Source organism: Melopsittacus undulatus, chromosome 2 (assembly GCF_012275295.1).
Source record: "Melopsittacus undulatus isolate bMelUnd1 chromosome 2, bMelUnd1.mat.Z, whole genome shotgun sequence".
NCBI lineage: Eukaryota > Metazoa > Chordata > Aves > Psittaciformes > Psittaculidae > Melopsittacus > Melopsittacus undulatus.
Genome location: NC_047528.1, coordinates 3,538,511 through 3,564,108, shown reverse-complemented (window position 1 = coordinate 3,564,108; position 25,598 = coordinate 3,538,511). Strand labels below are relative to the sequence as shown.

The 25,598-nt window shown below is 49.8% G+C and overlaps 1 protein-coding gene across 2 annotated transcripts in view; it reads left to right on the top strand.

Annotated features, from left to right (window-relative positions):
• The first annotated feature begins 9,363 nt into the window (after positions 1 to 9,363).
• The window catches only part of GAB2 (GRB2 associated binding protein 2), a 95,851-nt gene continuing 79,616 nt past the window's right edge, over positions 9,364 to 25,598 (top strand). For both annotated transcript variants that reach the window (XR_004550530.1, XM_034072613.1), the window contains exon 1: positions 9,364 to 9,512. Coding sequence is in view for 1 of the 2 variants with exons in the window: in XM_034072613.1 (XP_033928504.1) it covers positions 9,441 to 9,512 (72 nt within the window). In the remaining variant the exon portion in view is untranslated. The remainder of the gene's footprint in view (positions 9,513 to 25,598) is intronic.

The window sequence follows — 25,598 nt, the reverse complement described above, 5'->3', positions numbered from 1 at the left end:
GAGCTGTAGGCTGGGTTGGATGGGGCTTGGGGCAACCTGCTCTAAGGTGTTCCTGCCCATGGCAGGGGTTGGAACTGGATGAGCTTTAAGATCCCTTCCAACCCAAACCACTCGGGGATTCTGTGGTTCTATGAACTGACCCAAATCACCCCACTGGTGCTCAGCACCTCCCCACAGGACTTCCCTCTGTTTGCCTTTGGGTTCACTGCCATACCAGAAGCCAGGCAGGATGTTTGCAAGTGCTCTGCTTTCAAACGTATTTTTGGCATTTCTAAGCTCCTAGACTGTGCTTCAGTGACTTTTATCTGTCCCACATGTCCCGAGGCCCTTCGGAGGCAGCAATCCTGCTGGTTAGCTTTAGTGCTCCTACAATTGATTTTCATTCCTGAGTTATTCAAGGCAGCCAAGAGAGCACATCTTTAATTCCCTTTGCAAAGCCTGGTCTTCCTTTTGCTCTTTGCAATAGCTCTTTATCTTACTGCCTTAATGTGGTTAATGTGCTGATGCTTGTATGTGCTGTGAGAGGGGTGGTGTCAAGGTTCTGAAGTCACTGAGCATGCAGGTTGCCGGCAGAAGAAATCAGTGTGGTCTGGGAGGTGGCCTCAACACACGAGGCTCAGGGGGGACCTGATGGCTCCCTCCAAGTGCCTGCAGGAGGATGGAGCCAGGAGGGGCTGGGCTCTGCTCCCAAGGAACAAGGGATGGGACAAGAGGAACCGGCCTCAAGCTGCACCAGGGCAGGTTTAGATGGAGCTGAGAAACAATTCCTGCCCCACAGGGTGCTCAGGCATTGGAACAGGCTGCCCAGGGCAGGGCTGCAGGCACCGGCCCTGCAAGGGTTCACAGCCCGTGGAGACGAGGCCTCAGTGCCATGGGGCAGGGGTGGAATGGGCAGTGCTGGGCAATGGTTGGACTGGATGAGCTTAAAGGGCTTTTCCAACCTGTCTGATTCCATGGTTCTATAAGCTTCTATGCTGGATTATTATCTACTTCCTGCCATGACTTCTAAAAGAGCCACATTTCCATCCACAGGGAGAAACAGTTGTATTTCATAGGCACGATAGCTTTGTAATAATGCTTTTATAGTGTCTTTCCCACCAGAGTGATCTTTGAGCACTAATTCAGTGCTGTCTTTGTGGCCCCTTGAAGATCCTGGGCTCCAAGTGCTCAGTGCTGTGATTAAGCTGTGTGAAGCAGGCTTGTGATCCATACTTGGCTGAGACACACATCTGCTTTCTGCCTGGTGACGAAGGCATGGCCACAGGCTGCCCATCCACGCATGAGACAGCCAGACACACACCATAGACAGCTTCCAGGCTTCCTGACCTCTGTGTTGGTGCTGCCAGGGCTCTTCACACAGCTGGGATGCTCCAGGTGAAAAGTCAGGGATATGGCAGAGCCTATGGATGGAAACACAAGAGGATCAGGGATAGATTTCCAGGCTCCCCTGCCCGAGTCAAGAGCAAGTTTCTCCCATTTCTGCACTAGGCAATGGAAATCAGTGCTTTGTCAGTAGCCAGTTTGCATCTCTAGTGATGCAGTGTTTGCCTTCTGCAGGGATCCTGGCATCACTTTACCTGATGAGGCCTTGTTGTGGCAGGTTTGAGTCACACAATGGCATCTCTGTGGTTGTTCAGTGTAAATCAATCACTGTGTGGGTCCAGGCTCACCCAGCAGCGTGTGCATGGGGTCAGAGCTGCGAGAAGGGGCTCTGTGCAGCAGCTGAAGTGCTGGACAGGGTGTGCTATAGGTGCCTGTGCTACACAGGCATTGGGTGCTGCTTTCTCAGGTCACCCTGTACATCTGAACCTTATAGAACCACAGAACCACAGAACCGAATAACCACACACATCAAATCCAAAGGCCTGGCTTATGCAGTGATTTCAGTCTTCCAAGTCTCATTCTTACTAATGGCATTAATAAATTACTCATGTTTAGGGTGATTTAGGAAGTGTAGGGTTCAAGTATCTAAAGGATTTCATGAGCCTGTTCCTTAACAAACTTGATGGATGACTCACTGGGCAGGATTGCTTCTGTGTCATACAGTCATGGAATCAGCCAGGTTGGAAAAGCCCTTTAAGCTCATCCAGTCCAACCATTCCCAGCACTGCCAAAGCCACCCCTGCCCCATGGCACTGAGGCCTCGTCTCCATGGGGTGTGAACCCTTGCAGGGCCGGTGCCTGCAGCCCTGCCCTGGGCAGCCTGTTCCAATGCCTGAGCACCCTGTGGGGCAGGAATTGTTCCTCAGCTCCATCTAAACCTGTCCTGGTGCAGCCTTTCGTTATGTGCTAAAACACAGTGGGTTTAGCACTGTGTTACTGCAGACCCTGACTGAGATCTAATGCCATCTGTAACAGTGCTGGTATGGAAAAAAGGAAGCAAGTTTGTGCTAAACCCTTCTGAGATACATTATCAAGTGTTCATTTCCCAGATCATTACAAGCTCAGAATAGCCATCTGGCCAGAGCCAGGGATGCATACGGCTGCATCTACAGCTTAGCAGCATTCAGCTGCAAGGGTGGCTGCTCGGAAACATTTGGGAGCTGGAGAGCATCCTTTGGTGCTGGTCTTAGAGAGGTCTCTTCACACTTTGGTCTCTTTATGGTTACTCTGTAATGCAAAACTGACCTGACTCTTAGGAGGTGTCTGTCTAAAATGCAATTGACACTTCAACCAGGAATCCAGTTCACTTCCTGTGCCTCCAAATGGCCTAAAATGCTTTCAAACCACAGGAGTCTCTCACCTCCACACCTCACTCCAGTGTTCGTTTTCACTGTGGAACAAGTGCCACGTTTCAGTCTCCATTTGCGTGGCCCCATCCTGTGTCAGGAGGGTATCCATGTGTCTGAGCTCACAGCCTTGCATTGGAAAAGGCCATTTGCAAGCTTTGATCTCCAGTGTAATGGGAACAGGGTTTTATGTGCAGCTGCCTTGAGTCAGTGGGAGCTGGGGGGGTCTGAAAATCACAGAATGAATCCCAGCCTGGTTTGTGTTGGAAGGGACCTCAAAGCTCCTCCAACTCCAACCCCTGCCACAGGCAGGGACACCTTCCACTGGAGCAGCTGCTCCAAGCCCCTGTGTCCAACCTGGCCTTGAACACTGCCAGGGATGGGGCAGCCACAGCTTCTCTGGGCACCCTGTGCCAGCGCCTCAGCACCCTCCCAGGGAACAGCTTCTGCCTAAGAGCTCAGCTCAGTCTCCCCTCTCTTGGGCAGGTTCAAGCCATTCCCCTTGGCCTGGCCCTACAGGTCCTTGTCCCAAGCCCCTCTCCAGCTTTCCTGCAGCCCCTTTAGGCACTGGAGCTGCTCTCAGGTCTCCCCTTCAGGAGCCTTCTCTTGTCCAGGATAAGCTCCGGCTTTGCTCTGTTGCTCTCAGCTCTAAGTTACCTGTAGTAGAGCTTTAAGTCTCCTTCTATAAACACAGCATTTTGTCTATTGCTTGTTCTCAGCTGGTGGTGCAGAGTGGAAAACAGGACCTGAGGGACTCCTCCCGCATCATCCATTCACTCCTGCTCGTGCTTCCCTACTTGTACAGTAAGAAGAATAAGATTTATATGTCCCACAGCTCACGTGCATCATAGGTTTATGCTCCAGTCGCTTCAGCTCTAAGCTGTGCATGGTCTGCAGTTGTAAACAAACACACTCTAAATCATTTACACTTTATAGGGGAGGCCTGGATGTGATATGACAGCAATGACTTCCTTCTTCTAATAGCATTATACTGACTGTACCGTGCAAGCTCACATCCTGAAGGGGTGTCGGTGGAAGGAGGAGTAGGGGGGAACAGCATCTGGTTTTATTCTGGCTTCTGTTCTGACCAGCAGATATAATGGCACATGACCATTGAGCTGACAGTAATGCAGTTAGAAAAGTCCTCAGAGTTACTGCCCCAACCAAATGAAACTCAATTACATCCCATTATGCTGATAAGCCAGACAACAGCTCTTAGCTTGGGGTGAAGTAACTTCTTGCATGGGGAGGGGGGGGCCTCGCAGGGTGTCAGGAGGATAATTGCTCATTTGCTCTACCACAGAGCACCATCTGCTCTTGAAGTAATGCCTAAGGATGTGAGAGCAGAGCAGGGTTGGATGGGCAGGCAAGGCAAAGATGTCTCCCTGCTTTGTTTAGCATCATTCGGGTTCTGGTTGCTTGCCCTCATTGTGCCAAAGGGTGTCCATAGAGGGCATCTTTTCCATACAGAGCTTCTGGGCTCATCAGGAAAAACACAAGGATGAAGCAGCCTTGATGCTTAAACCAGAATAGTGCCCATGTCTGGAGCATTGACTGGTTCTCTTTTCACTGAGCAATGGGTTTCTGTCCTGAGAAGGTGAGAAAAACATGGGAAAACTCCCATTTTCCTTCTCTTCCCTGGTGAAAACAGTGTAAGTGGAAAGAAACCAGGGTAAACATGAAATGTATCTGGGTCCAGGCGGGAGAGTTGCATGAGGAACTCATCCATCCTAGGAGGAGGGACCAGGCATGAAGAAGCTCTACCTGGGCCCCAAACTGAGAAGTGCTTCACTGATGTTGTGTTCCAGCTCAGCTCCAAAGTGACTTCAAACTGTCCAGTTTATGGAAGGAAGCAGGGCTGGGCCTTGGCTTGGGCTGTGGTTTCAGAATAGGAAACCCTGTTCATCATAGAATGGTTTGGGTTGGAAGGGACCTTAAAGCTCATCCAGTTCCAGCCCCTGACACAGGCAGGGACACCTTCCACTGGAGCAGCTGCTCCAAGCCCCTGTGTCCAACCTGGCCTTGAACACTGCCAGGGATGGAGCATTCACAGCTTCCCTGGGCAACCCATTCCAGTGCCTCAGCACCCTCACAGTAAAGAACTTCTGCCTTATATCCAATAAACTTCCCCTGTTTCAGTCTGAACCCATCATCCCTTGTCCTATCACTGCAGTCCCTGATGAAGAGCCCCTCCCCAGCATCCTTGTAGCCCCCTTCAGACACTGGAAGCTGCTCTGAGGTCTCCACGCAGCTTCTCTTCTCCAGGCTTAACAGCCCCAGTGTTCTCAGCCTGGCTCCATACAGGAGCTGCTCCAGCCCCTGAGCATCCTCGTGGCCTCCTCTGGACTCTCTCCAACAGCCCCATGTCCTTAATATTTAATAATGTTCCAGTGCAAGCACTGGAAGTGTCCCATGTCTGCACCCACCGACACCATCCAGGGGTCTGCATCCATTCCTGATGGGATGTGCTGGGTTTTGCCAGGATTTCCAACATAGAAAGGACAAGGCAGGTTTAATCCATTGTTTTCCCATCACCACCGCTAGCAACTGGACCAGCAAATCCAAAGGAGCACCTTGATCACTGCAGACCCACAAGCCATCTCTTCCCTCTTTTAAGTCTCTATTAAAGCATCAGAGCTCTGATGCCTTTGCCACAATGCTATAGTGAGGATGCTTCGAACTGTCTCACTATGTGATCAGATCACCTTGTGCTGTTCCCCCTCCCCATGCTTGCTGCTGGAGCTCCTCTCTGTCATGAAGGAAAGGACCATCTTGTGGGTTGCTTTCCATTGCAGGGTGGAAGGCTTGAAAAGGCTTCATTTCTTGAAAGAAATGATTCATTTTTCTCTTTAACCTTGACCATTCTTGATGAAATAAAGGAGAAAAAGCTGCTTCCATCTCGCTCTGCTGCAGGAACTGTTGCATGAAGATAAAGTCAGGTCCTATTCTTGTGGAGCTGCATCTCCTGAGACGGAGCATTCGCTTGGAATTCCAAAGCAGGCACGTAGCACCCAGGCAGCACTGATCTGCATTGCTCCCCCTCAGCATGTCTCGGTTTATATTAACCTCAGCAAAGGGCATTTCCATGGGATTAGTGCCTGGCTGGGGTAAGTAGCCCAGAGCGTTTTAACCAGCTGGTCCCTAATCCACAGGAAATTCCCAGTGTCTCCATCCATCCCTGCTGCTTCCACCGGAGCGAGGAATGGCTCTGCCTGCAGCATTCCCTATTGCCAGTAGATGGCACAGCTCAGTTAAGTAAGCCCAGAGCAGGCAGGAGGAGCGGAGGTGCTGCGGGTTCGCTCTTCGAAGCTGTGATTTCAGGCAACAAGGAACGGCGCTGATTGAAAACCACGAGGTTTTTGCCAGCGGCAGCGAAACGCACATTAAATGAGAGGAAAAAAGGTCTTTTTCATGGGAAAAAAAATGTTTTTCTTTCTGCACTATTGTGTGCAACGAACGTGGTTTCTTATCAGAGGATCATAGAATGGTTTGGGTTGAAGGGACCTTAAAGCTCATCCAGCTCCAACCCCAACACCTTCCACTGGAGCAGCTGCTCCAAGCCCCTGTGTCCAACCTGGCCTTGAGCACTGCCAGGGATGGGGCAGCCACAGCTTCTCTGGGCACCCTGTGCCAGCGCCTCAGCACCCTCCCAGGGAACAGCTTCTGCCTAAGAGCTCAGCTCAGTCTCCCCTCTCTTGGGCAGGTTCAAGCCATTCCCCTTGGCCTGGCCCTACAGGCCCTTGTCCAGAGCCCTTTCCTGTAGCCCCTTTAGCTATGGGATGTGTGTTCTCCCATGGCATCCCTTCATTTCCCCCTTGTTACACCTTCTGGTTGTTCCTCCTTCAGTCTCTCCGGCTGCCAGGGACAAGCTCCTGATGGCTCCACATGAGCCCTCCTCGCTTTCAAACAGGGCAATGTGGTTTTCACAGCTTTCTGCTGGCTCAGCCTGCAAGGATTTGCACCAGCAGCCGGGACCAGCCCGAGTTCAGGCTCCATCACCCCTTGGATGAACAGCTTGAAGTTGGTAAAGCTGTTACGAACGTGCGAGCACTGCCAAAGCTGAGCCGCGTTCATGACGTGCAGCGTCTGTAGCTCCTAAAGGCATTGGGATAATATTGATCTTCCTGGCCAGCATCTGATGCCGTTGTAACATTGCATGCGTTGGATCATATGGAATCTGGCAGCGTTATCTCACTGTTCCCACTCTGTGTGCAGCCACAGCGGGATTAGGGAGGCACGTTCATATGGAGCATCTTTGGTTGGAGCATTTTCCTGTACAAAGCTTGTATTTCACGTTTGAGATGGCAGCACATTGAAGTGTATAGAAAATGCAACCTGTTTCCCACCCAGAATCCCAGGAATCTGAGGTACATGTGTCAGGCATCACCGAAGGCATGGAGAAAAGGGGGGTTTCACGTTTTGGATGCTGTTCCGCTCTATGTTGTGATATAACCAAGCCAATAAATGTGATCCAGAGTAGGGGATGGGTGGGGAGAAAAGGGAATGCAGCAAAGGAGCAGGGTAATCAAGCAAAGGCTGTCACAGAGTGTGTAGAATAATTCATTGCCGTTCACACAGTGATAATTATGGAGCCTTCCTTTAAACACCCATTGCCCAAGGAAGCGCTTCAGTGGAGCACTGGAAGCTGTTAACATAAAAATGCGGATGGGGTTCTCTGCAACTGGTTTCCAGACTTGATACCACTTTGCATTGGTGTCAGTGCGAGCGAATTCCTTGGCTGTGGATCATTAACGCACACCACGGGATGGATCTGCATGGTACCTGCCTATTAATCACAGTCGTCTGCTCTCGATTGGGTCTCTATAAGTCCCCAGGAGGTCACCAGCATCCCTGAGATTGCTCTGGGGTTTGGGAAGATCCCTCAAGCACAGGTCGCAAGGATGCAGTTTTCCCTGCGGATCCTAACACAGGAGGGGTTGAGGGCAAGACTCAATGTAAATTGATACAGCTCCAGTGCACTGAATAAGGTCATGCTGGTTGATGCCAGTGCAGAGCTGGTTTCTCCATCCTCCCGTGCTCCCAGCTCCATTGTACACAGCACCCTGGGTGAGCTGATCCAACCATAGCCCAGATGATCCAACCATAGCCCAGCTGATCCGACTATAGCCAAGCTGATCTGACTGTAGCCAAGCTGATCTGCCTGTAGCCAAACTGATCTGCCTGTAGCCAGCATCTGTGCAGAGACTGAACAGGATCAAGGCCTTCCTTTGGGCAGTGAAAAGGTAGAGAAACCTTTTTGAGCCTTTGCATTTCACTGGCAGAAAAACAAAGCTGTTGAGAAGATGCATTCCTAACAAGTGACATATTTGCTCTTTAAGGGGTTAACCCCCCTCCTTTATGCATCCACAGAGATGATAAACAACATATGGCTTAACTATGCTGTCCCCATCTTGAAGAGGTGTCCTGCCTCCCTCCCAAAGGCACTGTGAGCTGCAATTACTGCTCTGAAGTGATGCAAGATCCCCTCTCGAGCGACGTGCTGCAAAGGCTGTTGTTGTTTGACATGCAACAGAGCATCCAGGCAGCGTGGAGTTGTTGTTGCACCAGCTACAGCACAAACACACAAGGAGGGACCATCCCTGCCCACAGAGGGTGGACGGGCAGGGAAGTCAAGGCAGGGATGAATGTGGCCAAGCAGGTTTGGGGCAGAGCTGCTGTATAGAGACAGGTCTTAAAACTCCATCCCCAGCAAACAGCCTTGAGTTGTATGTTCCTAAGTGGGCGGTATGAGTGTGTCATGGGTTAGAAATGGGCTTTCAGGGTCCTAGATCCAGGTTGAACGATGCAGCACAAGGAGGGTTAGGGCATAATCCTACTCACAGGGCTATGGAGGGAAGTTTCCTTGCTGCTGAGATGATCAGCCTTTAAAACACACAGTGTTCCCAGATCTGGAAGATGATAGTTCATCTCAGCTGGAGCATAACAGCGTTGCAATGCAAACCCCAGCTTGTTTGCATGAGGCTCCGGCAGCAGGCGCATCCCCTCGCAGTGGGCACTGCTCCATTATTTAAAAATCAATAATAAAATATGAAGCTTTTATCGATTTCCCCCATTTTTAATATATTTTTTTCTTCCTCCAGGAGGGTTTTTTGCTATCACTGAGGTTTGGCTGTTTCTTGCTCAACCTCTTTGTTTTCCTACAGGCACCTTCATCTCACACACAAACCCCACAGCGCAGTGGGGTGAAAGCAAGTGAAGGAGCTTTCCCATTAAGACAGTGGAAGGGTCCTTGGGGGTGGGGGATGACTGCAGTGATTTAACCTCATAGTACAAGGTTTTGGGGCGTCTTCATTAAGGCATCTCTCTGCACATCCCCCCTGCGGTACGTATAAAGTTTATAGGGTCTGAATGAGCTCGGGGATGGGGCGGGGGGAGCAGGAATGAACCAAACCCCCCGGGTCTGCGGGGGGGGGAGCAGCCCTCGCTCCCTGCGGGGTTTGTATCTTTAAAGCAGGCTGGCGGGGCGCCGGGCCGGGCGGGAGGCGTGGTGAGCCGGGGAAGGAGCCGGTTTCCTGCTTCCCCGCTCGCAGCCGAGCGGCGGCGGCGGCGGGGGAGGCGCTCATCGCATACACTGAACCCCCCCCTCCCCTTTTCCCTTCCATCCATCCATCCATCCATCCATCCGGACATCCATCCTCCCACCGCCTTCCATGGGCGCTGAGCGCCGGGAGGCAGCGCCCGGCCGCCGCGATGAGCGGCGGGGAGGTTGTGTGCTCGGGCTGGCTCCGAAAGTCACCGCCGGAGAAGAAGTTGCGGAGATACGTAAGTCTCAGACCATCCCTATCTCGCATCCCTAACCCTTTCCCTGTATCCCCTTCACCCTTTGGTACCCGGTGCACCTGCCATCGCCCGCCCCGAGGCTCGCTGCCCCTTACCCGGCCATGGAAGGCTCGGTCTTGGCTCCGCTCTGCTTGGGAAGGGCGGTGGGAGCATCCCTGAGCCCCCTTTCCCCACCTCACCCCCTGCCCAGCGTGGTGGCAACGGCTGGACCGGACCCCCGCTTATCCCACCCCTCTTTAAAGTCTTGTGTTTTCTATGGGGAGGTTGGGAATACGTTGATCCCAAAGAGAAATAGCACATCTTGGGTGTCCTCCCCCTTCCTCACACCCCCCTTAACGGTCGTTTTCCCCTCCCCGTGCACGGTTCCTATTAATCATTGAAGGCTGCAACCCTTTGAAGATAGCACCAGTAGCGCTCCGATAGCCTTTGGTGTCATTAGCGGCTGAGATCAAACACTTCAAAGAAGTTGTAAAGAGAAGGGTCCAAATGCCAGCCCTGTCACATTCCCTGCTCCCTGAAAGACGCAACTGTTCCTTGCTCCCTCCCGACGGCCCCGCCGTGCGCCGCGAGCATTGGAGCTCGGGAACGCAGCAACGTCCTGCTGCCATCCCATGACTCGGCACATCGCTCTCCGCTATGATGCTGGGGTCCCATTCCCTGCCTCCAGTGTCCCCAGCCTGTGGGAAAGGCTCCCTTCCCGGTTAGGGGGAGGCACAAAGCAGGTTGTGCTTTGGTCCTGTTGGTTTTGCCTGTGTGTGTTTCGGGATCAGCAGCAGAACAAGTGCAGCTGGTGGCTCCACAGTGCCGGTTATTGATGGATTGAAGCATCGCTGCCTGCCTTTAGGAGGGAGGGATTGTTTGTGGCATCACAGCCTAGGGCAGGGCTGGAGGAGTATCCAGTTTGTGATCCTATGTTAATAGGCTTGTCCATATGGGTGCAGCCCCATAGACATCAGTGGTGTCACATCCCTGTGCATTAAACAGTGTGTTTGGTCACTCTTGTGTGCCTGGTCCCCTTTGAAGAAAGATAAGATTGGGATGGGACCATGAGGGAACCCGGTTCTTTTGCTCCTTGTTCCCCCAAATACACTGAGGCAAAGGTAAAACAGGGTATTTACATGGGGAATATCAAGTCCCTGATGTATGCAGCCAGCTTTGTGGGACATGGACAGAACGACTTTGTGCACACTGAACTGTGGAGGATGCTTTTAGCTTAATGGAGCAAAGCACCTTCCTCCCTCCCTCCCTCCCTGCAGAAATCAACTAATTGCTGATCCTGAGTCACCAGTGGCCTTAACTCATCAACCATCATTAGCTCCCCAGCATCTGCCCTGTGAAAGGGCACTCACATCTCCTTCTGAATATCCAGCTTGTGCTCCGGCATTCCAGCGGGAGCCGAATAAAGCTGCTTATGCCTCCCCATGAGGGTGTGACACGCCGGCGGTTAGCACTCATTATCCATGTGCAGAAGAGTGCTTTTCATCCCCTCAGCATCCCAAAGTGCTTTGCAAAAGCCACCTTGGCTTTCCAAACATCCCCATTCCCCAAAGGAAACACGGCTGTGCTGAGATGGGCCCGGCTTGTCCCATGCAGGGCAGGAAGCAATGCTCGAGGGGATCTCAGTGGTCAGTGGGACTTCCCTTCCAGTCACACCAGTTGTGCCGGCTCCCTGCTTCGGTGGCTGGAGTTGGGAGTGTTGGGGTCAGCTTGGATTGTGTCTTGCGTGGTGGTGTCCCCATCCCATTGCTTTTTAATGGCTATTAATGTATTTGTATGGCTGCGGCATGCGTTCAGGGTGTTGGTGTGTTGATTGGGTTCTCTTTGAGATTGGCTCAAGATGTGGTGGAGCTGGAGGCTGATGTATTCCAACAATCCCCAAAGAAGTGGTAGTCACCATCCCTGGAAGTGTTCACAAACTGGCCCTCAGTGCCATGGGTTAGCAGTGATAATGTTTGGAGTTGATGATCTTAAACGTCTTTTCCAGCCTGGTTAACTCTTTCTATGACAGCTTTGCTCCCATCAAGCCTTCATCTACAGCAAACCCACATGGCTGGACTTTGGTTTTCATGCACAGAAGGTGAGCTTCAGCCACCGCGGTGTTACACTCAAAGGCAAGGTACTGAATCCTTTGCCACTCCCCTTGTGCCTTTGGTTTATGCTCTGCTTTGAGACCTCAAAGGAGGAATCTCAGGCTGCAGGATGCTGCTAATCGGGTTTGAAGTTCCTGCTCTGGCTCTATCGACACAGGGTAGGTGATAGATCTATTTTCTCTCTGACAAGTGCCTTTCAGACGTACGTGTCTGCTCATGGGTGTGCTGCTGACACTGTCCTTGAAGTGCTGGGCTTTCATAAGCCTGCTTTTGTTTTGGTTTTGCTTCTCAAGGAGATCTTTGGCAAGGCAGGAAAGTGCTGACTGTACTTTCTGCCTCCCATGCAGAGCGGCTGGGGAAGGGGATTCCTCCCCACACCTAATCCATGGAGTGTTAATCTGCATTTGTATCAATGCCTGCTCAGTTTCACTACAGAGGATTGTGTTTATGTGAGACTGGAGGTATTCTATGTAGGACCTCTTTGTACTGGGAAATACCAGTGTCTGTGGTTCCTGTTCCATTGGGGAGCATTCACACCATGACTGCTTCGAGGTTGAGATGAATGGTACCTCTCTTCCGTCTCATAACTGGGGACTGGGGTTCATATAGACCCTAGGCAGTTTGGCCATGAGCTCAGATGAGCCCTATAATACATATATAGATAAGGCTGCCTAGTATTGATAATAAACATAACAAAATAATTGAAGGTCAAAAGTGGTGCAGGTACCAAAACACCACCTTCCATCTCCCTTCTGCATGGATGCCGGGCTCCATCGTCAGCTTGCTTGGGGTTCTTTTCAGATGAACACTTTGTACCATCACAGAATGGTTTGGGTTGGAAGGGAACTTAAAGCTCCTCCAGCTCCATCCCCTGCCATGGGCAGGGACCCCTTCCACTGGAGCAGCTGCTCCAAGCCCCTGTGTCCAACCTGGCCTTGAGCACTGCCAGGGATGGGGCAGCCACAGCTCCTCTGGGCACCCTGTGCCAGCACCTCAGCACCCTCCCAGGGAACAGCTTCTGCCTAAGATCTACCCTGAATCAATGCTCTTTTAGCTCAAAACCATTCCCCCTTGTCCTACCGCAACAGGTCCTATTAAAAGCCTGTCCCCACCTTCTCCCTTCTGCCTTTCACGCATGGAAAGGTCTCCTTGGTTTGCCACAAAGCACAAAGCTGGTTTGACTTCTTCTCTTTCAAACACCCATGAAAAACCCCAATCCCTAAACACCCCCCTTGGCTCCAGCTGTGTGACCAACGAGCCGAGACCGGCGCATGTTGTGCCCGGCTGCACTGACTCACTGTCTCCTGGTGCTCCTGCTCTGGACGTGCCTGTCTGTTGTCTCCCACGTTAGACGTGGGGGTTGAGTGTGATGTTCTGTGTCTATCCACAGCCACTGATGGGGCTCTCTGGCAGGAAAGCAATGTAAAGAATAAGGGCTGTCGATGTCGAGAGCAGCTCTTTGCTTCCTATCGTTCAATCAGTGCATTGCCGGCTCATTATGGACTGTGGAGTCCGAGGGTTCTCTGTCTGGCTGAGATGTGTGTCTGTAGCTCTGATTAAAGAGCTTCTTGCCTTGTTTTAACAATGCTTTAGTGCTGTTTTGGTTTTCCTCGCTGGGTTGTTTGGGGGGAGAGTTTGCCTTTGTTGTTTCTACATCAAGCAGAAGTAGTTTAATCAAGGTTATAGGAAGATCTGCTCCTCTCTGATGTGGTGAGCAGAAGAGGTTAAAGGAGGGTAAAATGGGCTGGTTGCAGCTCTATTCCTATGGATAACTCCCTGACAAGGGGCTTTTTTGGCCGCTGAAGTATATCCTTCATATCCCACTTGAAGATGCACAGCAAGAATATCCTCTGTAAGGGAGAATATAGGATTTTTAAAGGATATGCAGTGATGGGACAAGGGGGAATGACTATAAACTGAAAGAGGGGGCTTTTATGACTCTTATACCTCCAAATGGCCTAAAATGCTTTCAAAGCACAGGAGCCTCTCACCTCCACACCTCACTCCAGGGTTCATTTTCACTGTTGAACAAGTGCCGCATTTCAGTCTCCATTTGTGTGGCCCCATCCTGTGTCAGGAGGGTATCCGTGTGTCTGAGCTCACAGCCTTGCAGGGGCATTGGAAAAGGCCGTTTGCAAAGTTTGATCTCCAGTGTAATGGGAACAGGGTTTTATGTGGGGCTGCCTTGAGTCAGTGCTGGTGGGAGCTGGGGGGGGTCTGAAAATCACAGAATGAATCCCAAACTGGTTTGGGTTGGAAGGGACCTTAAAGCTCCTCCAGCTCCAACCCCTGCCACAGGCAGGGACACCTTCCACTGGAGCAGCTGCTCCAAGCCCCTGTGTCCAACCTGGCCTTGAGCACTGCCAGGGATGGGGCAGCCACAGCTTCTCTGGGCACCCTGTGCCAGCGCCTCAGCAGCCTCACAGGGAACAGCTTCTGCCTAAGAGCTCAGCTCAGTCTCCCCTCTCTTGGGCAGGTTCAAGCCATTCCCCTTGGCCTGGCCCTACAGGCCCTTGTCCCAAGCCCCTCTCCAGCTTTCCTGCAGCCCCTTTAGGCACTGGAGCTGCTCTCAGGTCTCCCCTTCAGGAGCCTTCTCTTGTCCAGGCTGCCCCAGCCCAGCTCTCTCAGCCTGGCTCCAGAGCAGAGCTGCTCCAGCCCTCGCAGCAGCTCCATGGCCTCCTCTGGACTCACTCTCACTGGTTGCTTTCACATTTGCCTGTGCCAGGCCTGATTCAGGATGCTTCCCTCTATGGAAAACAGGAAACAATTGCAGAGACTCCAGAGAAAAACACCAAAAATGAGAAGAAAGTTAGAAAACATGGAAAAACTGAAGGAAATTAGGGATGAGACGTGTGAAAGGAGAAATAACAGCACTTATGTCTGTCAGATGTAGCTGCAAAGGGGAAGGGTGTAAGCTTTTCTCCATGGCCAGCACTAAGAGGCCAAGAAATGCTGAGCACACACTGCACCAAGGGAAACAAGTGCTAGGAAAAAACTTCCTAACCACTGATTGCCAGAGGAGCAGAGCAGTGGAACAGATGGGTTGGGATGGGCTTGGAATCTCCATCGGTGGAAGTTTGGAAGAGCAGGTTGGCCACAGTGCTCTTAGGAGAGCTGATCCAGTGGAATAAATACGACAACTTCTCCACAAGTCCCCTCCAGTGCTGGTTTGGGTGAATTCATGGATTTTGAGCCTGAGTTCAGGGAGGGATAGCAAAGAGGCTTAGGGCACTCATCACGTCACCTGGGTCTGCTGATGGGAAGTCCTCTGACCCAGAGCAAACAGGTTCTTTGTAGGAGGGTTTGACAGCACTGAGCTCCATGACTTTGTGTCTATCAAGCTGCCTCTCTTCACCCAGCTCCTCCCATGTCATCTCCAGCCCTGATGCAAAAAGCCCATCAGAGGTTTTAGGCACTGTCATCTGCCCCATGATTCAGAGGAGGGATGAGCCCTTGCTCCACCAGAGAAGGTGTTGCAGGTCAGGGGGTGCATTTTGCTTCCAAGGGCAGTGCCTGACAGCACTCCTGCAGCACCACCTCTCTTGTGCAATGCTGGGCAAAGGTCATGCTCCATAACTCGTTTCTCTGCTGCATCATTGCTGATGAGTCAAAACCTCTTCCCTGCAACCTTCTCTTGGGGTTAGTTTGAGTGTGGGGCTGCGTTCCTTCACCCACTGTAGCATCTCCTGGCAGAGGGTGGTATATTGTCGTCATAGAATGGGTTGGGTTGGAAAGGACCTTAAGATCATCCACTGCCAACCCCCTGCCATGGACAGGGACACCTTCCTCTTTGGTTGCTGCAAGCCTTGTCCAACCTGGCCTTGAAATACTCTTGATCTAATAACCTGCAGCTATTTGGAGGATGGTTTATGGGGATAATGGAGTCAAACTCTTCTTTGCTGTAGCAGGTGACTAAATAGGGGGCAACAACCACAAACCAGCTTTGGAGGTTCAGGTTTGGGTTATAGGGAAGCTCCTCCAGTAAGGGGGTCATTGCATAGAGGAACAGGCTCCCATAAAGGCTGTAGGGTCTCAGGCTCTGGAGGTGTTCAAGACTTGGCTGACCTGATATAGTCACACCTGAATGCAGGGTTGGACCAGAGACCTCCCAAGGAGCCTCCAACCCAACACTTCTGGTACCTCTGTGGCATTACACAAGCATGGAGCCATCAATCTAAGAAGCAATGTAACTGCTTTAGCCCAGCTCCATCTGCAGGTGATAGTCCTTGTTTTGTTTCCTACCAACACAAGCTACCTGGGAGAAGTGCTGTGCTAGGGCAGCTCTTCAGCTGCTGAAACTCAAACTGGTTTGGTCAGGGCATGTCTTACCAAAGCATTGCATTGATTGAGGTGGACATGCCCATAGAGGTAAGGAATCCGTGTGTTGCGTGGGGAGTGAAACTGGTGTATTCTCCCAGTGCTTTGGCTTTGCTAAGATAACTTGAGTGACTCTTCAGCTGCCTGTCATGACTTCAGAGCAGGCCAATGGTCCTGGCCAATTTCACAGTGAATGTACAAGATTGGTGGTGGCAAAGCAGAGGTTGAACTGAAGGAAGACAAACAATACTTAAGGACAGTGTAGGAGGAAGCTGGATTTGTTTCTCTTTGGGAAAGAGCAGAAGTGATACTGAAACCCTGTCTTTTCCTCTCTTTTTCTTCTAGCCAGGGTCAGATGCAAGAGGTGATGTAATGGTGTTTACCAGACCAAAGCACTTAATTTATAGTAGTGACTCAAAGGCAGAGCAAGTGTTATTTATTTGGGTTACAGTAGCAGCTGAGGTGACTGGGATTAGGGCTCCGTGCTCTGGGTGTTTGGTGAGACCACATCTGCCCCGAAGGGTTTGGTCAGATGGGGAAACGGAGGCATGGAACAAGTCAGCATCTTGGCTGGCCTTGTGTTCAGCGTCATTCCCACAGCTGGGAACTCAACTTGGAATCATCACTTCTACCTGAGCCAGGGGGTTCCAAGCTGCTTGCAGGCTGCTGGGGATGAGTGAAGCTATGGAAAGTGAAGCAACTGGTCTACTTCTAGCAGGGATAGAGCTGGTAAGGTTGCCAAGGTCATCTGGGGGCTCTCCAAGATGAGCTGATCCAAAATCACTGCTCTTAATACAATCTGCCCTTCCTGTCAGTACTCATTTCAAGTCTTTAAAGTCTCACTTTCCTATCATACTTCTTAGGTAGACTTTATAGCACCTGACAGTGGTGACGAAGCACATTTATCCCTCTCTCAGGAGGTGGAAGAAAGGAGGAAGAGAGATTTTGATTCACTTCAGGGCACATGAAGAGCAGCAATAGAGCCGAAAGAGGTTTCTTAACTGCTGTTGCTGCTGTTCTGCACAGCCTCACCTCCTCCTCTTAGCCCTTCTCTGTGGGATAGACCCATCCTGCCAAGGATTTGGGTAAAAAGAGGTTAAGCCCAGTATCAGCAATATGCAAATGCTTATTATCCCACAGTGTCCTTCGGCTGGGTAACTTTATGGAATTTTAATTGCGGCACACCTTGGCATATCCTTCGATCGAGAGTTGTCATGTAAATACAGCCTGTTGTGGTTTCCTCATCTGGAGCTCTGAGCGGGAAGCCTGGCTGTGTCACAGTGGGGCTGTGGAGAGCCCATGGCACCAGCTGGGATACCTGGCTCTGGAAAGGCTCACAAAGCTTCTGGGACATCCTGGATCTCTGCTATGGGTCACTGAGATGCACTTACAGTAGCATTCATCATACAGATCAGAGAATGGGTTGGAAAGGACCTTAAAGCTCATCCAGTTCCAACCCCTGCCACAGGCAGGGACCCCTTCCACTGGAGCAGCTGCTCCAAGCCCCTGTGTCCAACCTGGCCTTGAACACTGCCAAGGATGGGGCAGCCACAGCTTCTCTGGGCACCCTGTGCCAGTGACAATGGATGTGTCCCATTTCCAGGGTAAGATAGTGGTAGACCTGGCCTCCAAAGTTTCATTTGGTGTCTCCACAGTCTAGCAATGGCTCCTGTAGTTCTATTTAAGTAATAAACACAGGTTGAGGATGGAAAAAATCCTCATTCTTGTTTGTACATCAAATGGTCTCTCCTCCTTACCTCTAGAGCTTCCCCATCACACAGTGCTACAGGCTGGAAAGGAGCTGAGCAGGGAAATGCTGGGTTAGGTTTTTATTTGCCTTTTCCAGTCTCTCATCCCATCTGAGAAGTCATTGGTTTTGGAAGTGACTTGTTTACACTCTTATACACCACTATGTTAATATCCCACCATGGCTGGATGCATTTAGGCCAAAGCTCTCAGAGCTGCTGGCCTGGAAATGCTGGTGTGAAGTGGTCCAGGTCTTGCTCTCACACAAGGATGGGTGAGTTTGCTCATTCTTAGGCTTTTTCAATCTGAATCTGGATAAATTGAACCAGCACTTGAGCACTCTGCTGCCAAGTGAAACTAGCTTTGTGGTTATCATGAGTTAAACCAGCAGCAAATTGGCTGTGAAGGCACTGTATAGACCGGCCAGTGTAGAGCATCCCTCTTCTTATTCATGATTAGCAACAGAACAAGCCAACATTCAGCATGTGGAATCACAGAGCACAGACCTGAGACCTTAAGAAGAGATCCAGACCATGTGCATGCCTCCAGGCAAGCACACTTGCACCTCAGGTATGTCTGCCACTATCTGACCTCCTTTTCTAGTGTAAAGGAGGAATTCCTCAAGGTCAGTGCACAGTACAGTTGTTATGTATGTTATCATAGAATCATAGAATAGCTAGGGTTGGAAAGGACCTTAAGATCATCCAGTTCCAACCCCCTGCCATGGGCTAGGACACCTCACACTAAACCATGTCACCCAAGCCTCTGTCCAACCTGGCCTTGAACACTGCCAGGGCATACACCAACTTATATATGTGCTGTGTTTAAATCGTTATTATTACTATTACTATGAATAATAATAATAATAATAACAATAACAATAATGATAGTAATGAATTAATAGTAATAAAATAAGAGTTATTAACAACTAGAAACTAGCCTTGGTCAAAAAAACCCCAACTCATAATCATCTCTAGCCTGCAAGCTGGGCTTTTAAAGCACAGGAGGAAAAGATGAGTACTGGAAGCATGTTTCTTGCTGTAAGACAGCCAGCGGTGCCTGTTTCTCCAATGAATCTGGAATCATTTGATGCCAGCAACCTGGGGGGAGTGATTTCATCTCTGGGTTTGTCTTTTCGTATTTGGTTCCTTGGGGTTTTTTGTGAGTTCTTGCGTAGTTTTCCTGGAGAAGGTTAGGAACTGGGAAATCTTGCATCAGCCTGGTTGTCTGCATTACACCAATACCTAGAAATGAACTTCTCCATCCAAAAGTGTATATTCTCACCCCAAAGAGATGCCTCTTCAGGATAGGAGCTTCACTCCTGGGCCAGAAATGGGGTGTTTTGATTTCAGTTTAAAGCTGGCTTTAAGGCAGGACCAGTGGAGAACAGCTCTTGGACATTTCTCCATACACATTCAAATTGCTTCTGCCTTTCCATTGCTTGGGAAGCTTTTCCATCTCTGGCCACTCTGGACTCTTCTTAATGCAGCCTCTGATTTTTTAAATCCTGTATGTTTGGTCTCTCTTTTGCCTTTAATATATTGACATAAATATCTCCTGGTTGTGTTTTATTAATATTACTTATTATTTCTTTTGCTTCCCAACGCCTTTTGGACACATCCAAGAGATTTCCATTGAGTCTCCTGGATCGAAGATGCTGTCCTAATAGCATCTCAGTACTTGTTATACATCTTATTCCATTCAAACCTGGTGTTTTCCAAAGGCGTTTGCTTTGGAAGGCATTTAGACATCTCCTTGGTGGAGTTCCAGCTCCCACATCCATATGGTGAGATGGAAATAACATTTTTCAGGCAAAGATTTGTGCTCTTTTGTATTCTGTAGATTTACAGCCATTCAGTTTTGCTGATGATCACAGCTGCTCCCTCTCTCGTTCAGGTTCCCCACTGACCTACTGAACATCCCCATGGACTTTCATGTGGCTGCCAAAGGACACAAGCTGACTTGCTAAACAAACTCCTTGTCTATTCAATACCCAAAAGGGGGTTATGTCTTGTTGGCAACCCTGATTATTAAACATCCCTTTAGCTCCTCTTTTGTGATGACATTTAGGGTGTCTTCTAAATGTTCAGCTTCAAAGAGTTGTTGTAAGTCTGCTACTGTATGCTGCTGTTGGATTGGGCATTACTTACAATTGTCTGCACTTTTCTATCTCATAGTAGTGATGCTAAACAGGGTTGTTGTTAGTCATTGCTACCAACCTGTTCTGCACATCTTCATCCACATGCTTATTAAGCATCTTTTTGGGGGGTTATAGTTTATTTGTAGGGGAGATATGTGGGTTTTGAGTGCCCTCAAGATGCTCTTGGCTTGAAAGAGTGCCTCATGGAAAAGGGAAGATGTAATTCAGCTTAAGAGTTTGATACTCCATAGTTGCTTTTCCCTTGCAAAGTCTCATTCTCCACCCCTATAGAGGACACCTCCAGATCTCCTTCTCCCACTGCTTTCATGCAGGTACTGTGCTTGAGAACCAGCCAGCACAGGAAGGGCCAAACACAATAAATGCCCCTTGTGGCTTATGGACAGCTTAAAATACCCTCTCTGCTTCCACGTCTTCAATGCTGCACACAGCTCCTTTGATTCTGGCTCTCCCTGTTGCTCCTAAATAACTCCCTCCAGATCGGAAGCTCCCAGGAAAACCCTTGTTTGCTTTGACCCAAGAAGAATCAATGACTTGAGGCTTATGTTCTCCCTCTCTGCCCGCTTCGCCCACTGCCCATTACATGTAACATCAGGCTGGAGTTTCCAACGGGGCGGTGGGGAATAGAAGGGCTCATTGTTTTGGGGGTCAGGGTGCAGGGCTGGGGTGGCAGGAGAGAGGGGAAGCAGCTGAGCCCCGTTGTTACCTCCAGCTTGGCCTTACATCATCCATACAGTGAGCTGTCTGTGATCGTGGCAGGCTTAAAGCCCTTGAGGGAAGGGAATAAATAAAGTAAAAGGAAGAAAGAGATGGGATGTCAGGAATGCAGACGGGTCCCTGCTTAGGGCTTGAAATAGGGGATTGAGGTTTGGAGCTAGCCCTGGATGTGTGGATCCCTCTCTGAGCCCTCTCTGTGTGTGGAGCGAGGCAGGACAGGGAGCTGGGAGTTTTCCTGGCAGCAATCAGGGCTTTATCCTGCAGCAATGTGCATGTGGGTGGACCCTTGACACCAGAGTCTTTGGAGGAGGGTGACGAGAGTGATTAAGAGCCTGGGAAAGCTTCATAGGACAGACTTCTGGAGCAGAGAGGGACAGACACCTTCCAATGAAAGTGAATGAGAAAGTGCCCTGGTAAGGCTGCTGTCAGTGCAGAGCATGGACAGCATCTTAGCTTGGCTTGTGAGACTTCTGATTGGAGCACCCCAGGGTCCTGCTCCCAGGAAGTGTTTGGCACATCACCAGAGAGAATTGCAGGAGAGTTTGGGTTGGAAAGGACCTTAAGATCATCCAGTTCCAACCCCTGCCATGGGCAGGGACACCTCACACTAAACCATGGCACCCAAGGCTCTGTCCAACCTGGCCTTGAACACTGCCAGGGATGGGGCATTCACAGCTTCTTTGGGCAACCCATTCCAGTGCCTCAGCACCCTCACAGTAAAGAACTTCTTCCTTATATCCAATCTAAACTTCCCCTGTTTCAGTCTGAACCCATCACCCCTTGTCCTATCACTGCAGTCCCTGATGAAGAGCCCCTCTCCAGCATCCTTGTAGCCCCCTTCAGACACTGGAAGCTGCTCTGAGGTCTCCACGCAGCTTCTCTTCTCCAGGCTCAACAGCCCCAATGTTCTCAGCCTGGCTCCATACAGGAGCTGCTCCAGCCCCTGCTCATCCTCGTGGCCTCCTCTGCACTTGTTCCAACAGTTCCATGTCCTTGTTATGCTGAGCACCCCAGAACTGCACACAATGCTCCAGGTGAGGTCTCACCAGAGCAGAGCAGAGGGGCAGGATCACCTCCTTCGCCCTGCTGGTCACGCTCCTTTGGATGCAGCCCAGGATATCATTAGCAAAAGGTGTCCCACTCCATCACCTGAACCCACTCTTGGAGAAGTGAAATTTGCACCCAGGAGAGGGGATCTGATGTTTCTGATCCCTCAGCATCAAATGTAGAAGGGAGCTGGTCACAGATGTTAAAGCTTGTGAGATCTTTTTGTTTCTGTATCCTTCAGCAAGTTCTGCCTCCACTATAGATGTACCATCAGGGAGAAGCATACATCCTCCTACCAACTCTGAATTTACAGCTTTTAAAGATGAGACATGAGTAATGTATCTGCTGTTGTAGAAGTTGATGCCATGAACAAAACACTGGAAAGGGAACAAAATTAGTGTTTTTAGGTCTAAATCTCAGACAGTTCTGATCCTAGACATGGGGCTACCTTCCCTTGCCTTTTCAGTCAGTTGCCACCTGCAATGAGGAGTGTTTTGGTCCAGGACCACCTATACCCAGCATCATACCCATGAGGTTGCTCCCAGAGCCACATTTTGAGCTCCTGCCTTGCATTCCCTCCACAATCAACCCAAGGGAGGGCCTGGAAGGATCAGGCTGTTTTCTCAGCCCCTTGCAAAACATGTTGGCTGAGGCTTCGACCAGGAATCAATCAATGCACTCTGTTTTTAGCATCAAATCAGTACAGCCAGCTGGCGTGCAGATGGGCTGATGTATCATGTGCTGTCACAGGGAGGTGTACCGGGGAGCGAGGTTTGAAGACAGTCATGTGTAGAGAATAAGGTTGTCTGCCGAGTGCTACTACAGGAGCTGCTTCACGTGCAGCACAGAGCAGCATCTTACAAGCTGGTGGTGTGGTTCACAAAGGGTTGTGGTTCACAAGATGGTTTGTGCTTCCAAAACACTCTTTGCACAGTAGTGTGTGTTGGATGTTCTCAATGGGGATCAAAACGAGTGTCTTTGGGCAGATGGAAACTGGATCTCATGCGCTGGGGTTGGAACTGAAAAGGAGATGTAAAGCAACATCTGTCCTGTGCTACCTGTAGGATGTTTATTAGGGTTTTTGTATGAGTTTTTAGTTAAATATGATATTTGATGAAAATATTCCATTAATGATATTTCTCTGCCTATCCTGCTTCTGAGAAGAGTCTGCCGTGACCTGCTTGATGCTGTTGAATGCTGTCATTAAGGTTAGGTGGGGTTGAGCACGGACCTGCTGCTCTGGCACTCTTGTAATTTCAGATAGGATCAAGTTGTTCAGTGGCACTCGGGGATGAGAAGCTTCAAGATTTGCATTTGTAATTAAGGAGAAGAGCTCTTAAAGCCTATTCTTTGCATTCCTTTGTACCTCAAGCCTCCCACTAACTAACCGTAGCTTGGGTTGTGGAGGAAGGTGAGAAGCCAGAATGACATGTTTGGGGTTGACATGCTCCCCTCTGCTGCAGGCATAACTGCTGAATCAGCTGTAGCATAGGCAAGGTCTAACCTTCATTTCTCTATGTGGTCAAAGCCTTTGATGGAACTGGATGATCTTAACCCTAACCATTCTATGATTTGTTTCCTTCCAAGCATGGGAGAACGCTGCCTAATTATATATGTTTAAAACAAAACAAAAAGAAATCAGTTTGCTAGAAAACCAGACACCAAAGCATGACCAGAAAAGAGCTGTGGTGCTCCCCACATTGTATCTTAGACATTCACTCCTGGTCAGCATATATGCCTGGATATTACTGTATCTGCTTCTCCCATTTTCCCACCTATATCCTTTTGTACCCCAAGCCCAGTGGTGTGGGTTGGGCTTGGGTTCATTTTGTTCCCCCAAGCTTTTGGTTATAGAATCCCAGACTGGTTCGTGTTGGAAGGGACCTTAAAGCTCATCCAGCTCCAACCCCTGCCACGGGCAGAGACCCCTTCCACTGGAGCAGCTGCTCCAAGCCCCTGTGTCCAACCTGTCCTTGAACACTGCCAGAGATGGGGCAGCCACAGCTTCTCTGGGCACCCTGTGCCAGCGCCTCAGCACCCTCAGTCCTACTGATATGCACCCTCCTACCCTGAACATTACAAGCTCTTGGCATTATAGCACTGAGGTGTGTTGCAAACACAAATGATTTTAGCCTTGTACCTCCCAACAGAACAAAGAGGTGGTCCAAGGGGTTGGACACTCAGTGCGTTTCCAACCTTTCCACCCTTGTGCTGCCAAGTTGCTTGCTGGACTCTTATGTCTTTGCTGTCCCTGCTTTATAAATAGGAAATTAAAGTGTACAGGGATTAAGTGAATCTCTTAAGGTCTGCAACGAATCCATTGAGAGCTGGGAGCCAGACACCAACATCCTTCAATCTTATCTTCATCTTACCCATTTCTAAGCTGCATCCTGGCATGCCCTGTCCCTGCAGCCTCATGTTGAGAAAGCCCAAGTGTTCTGAGCCAAGTTCACCTCGCGTGTGCCTTGCCTTGAAGTCCATCCAATGAGGTTAGGAGTGAATTCAGCCTGTCTGAAAACTCAGTTCAGCTGCTGAACAGGAAAATCCGATGAGTGGAAAGTCAATCAGACATGGGAAAGGAGGGGGGAAAGGCGAGCGGTTGTTGCCAATGCTGCGTTCATTGTGGGCTTGGCAATGGGTTTGTGCCACATTGCAGGAATCCATGGATTTACTCTGGTTTGGGAGTAAACACGTGGCAGCGCACACCCCTGTGATGTAGGTTGGGCAGTAAGAGTAAATCTTGCTCTGCTTTTGAGTAGCTGAGGCTACAACATGGTATAATAGCAGTGTGTATAATTTTGTACAGTGAGCTGGTAATTTACTGTGCTGTTTTGGCCATCAGCACAACAGCTAGAGGCTGTTAAGGTAATTTAGTGGAGGTTTGTGGTTATAAATACGTTTCCATCCCGACTAAGGATTCTAATAGATATTAAATTCAGCCAGCGGGGGGTTTAGTGTTTTGCCTTTTTCATTGCATACTCCCCAGAGTTTCTGTTTTGACTTATTAACCTTAAGGAAGAAGCTGAGGGATGGCTATTAAATGGTTCTGAACGTGTAAAACAGGAGTTGTAAAAGGAAAAGAACAACAGTGTATGATGCAATTACTTTAGTGTAATCCACTTGTTCAGCAGTGGGGCCTTGGGGTGTCCTACTTGTGGCTGCTGATGCTACAGAGGTGTTGGGTGATGTGCAAAGCTATTGTAATGCAATTCTTTGTCCTATACATGTTTTTCACTTGGAGTAAAAAGGAACTTGGTCTCATGCAAGAGAAGTAACACAACTGCATCTAAATGTCAAGGTGCTCAAGACCTCAACCACCCCCCAGGACCTTAACTGTGGAATTCCCTTCATGTTCTTCATCCATACAAAGACCTCCCTTCCACCACTGACAGTGTGAGAAGCGATGTGGATCTGCTGTGGGAATGCCTCAGCTCTCCTACTCTGCTGTCTTAATCTGAATAATAACAACAAGAAGTTTGAAGCTTAGTTTGGAATTGGATAGCTCTCCCAAAATAGGTTCTCCCTGAAGATATCTCCTACTTCCTGCTGGGCTGGAAAAGCTGCGCTGACAGCCTTTGCGCACGGATGTTTAGGCGTCTCCTGGAACCTAGAGCATGAAGGAATGCAAAATAATAGAGGAAATCAGTTAAACTTGTTATGTTTCAGAAGAGCAGATGCTTGGAGCTTCACAAAGTGTTGTCCTCCCCACTCCTCCTCCAGAGCCAAACCCCAGTATTTACAAATATCTTTGAGATCTTCCAGGTTTTGGAATTCCAAAGGTTTTGAGATCTTCCAGGCTAGATCCTCTTTGTCTACGTAATAGATCTTGGCTTGAGTGCATCTGAGCTCCTGGAAAGCATGGACCCCAAAGAGGGCTCCTTGCATCCAACGATGTGTTGGCTCCAGCTCAATCTTCACATGCTCAGAGAGGAGGAAGGCTTTGCATTAAACACAAAGGCAAATAAACCTAACAAATTTCAGTTGTTTTGTCCT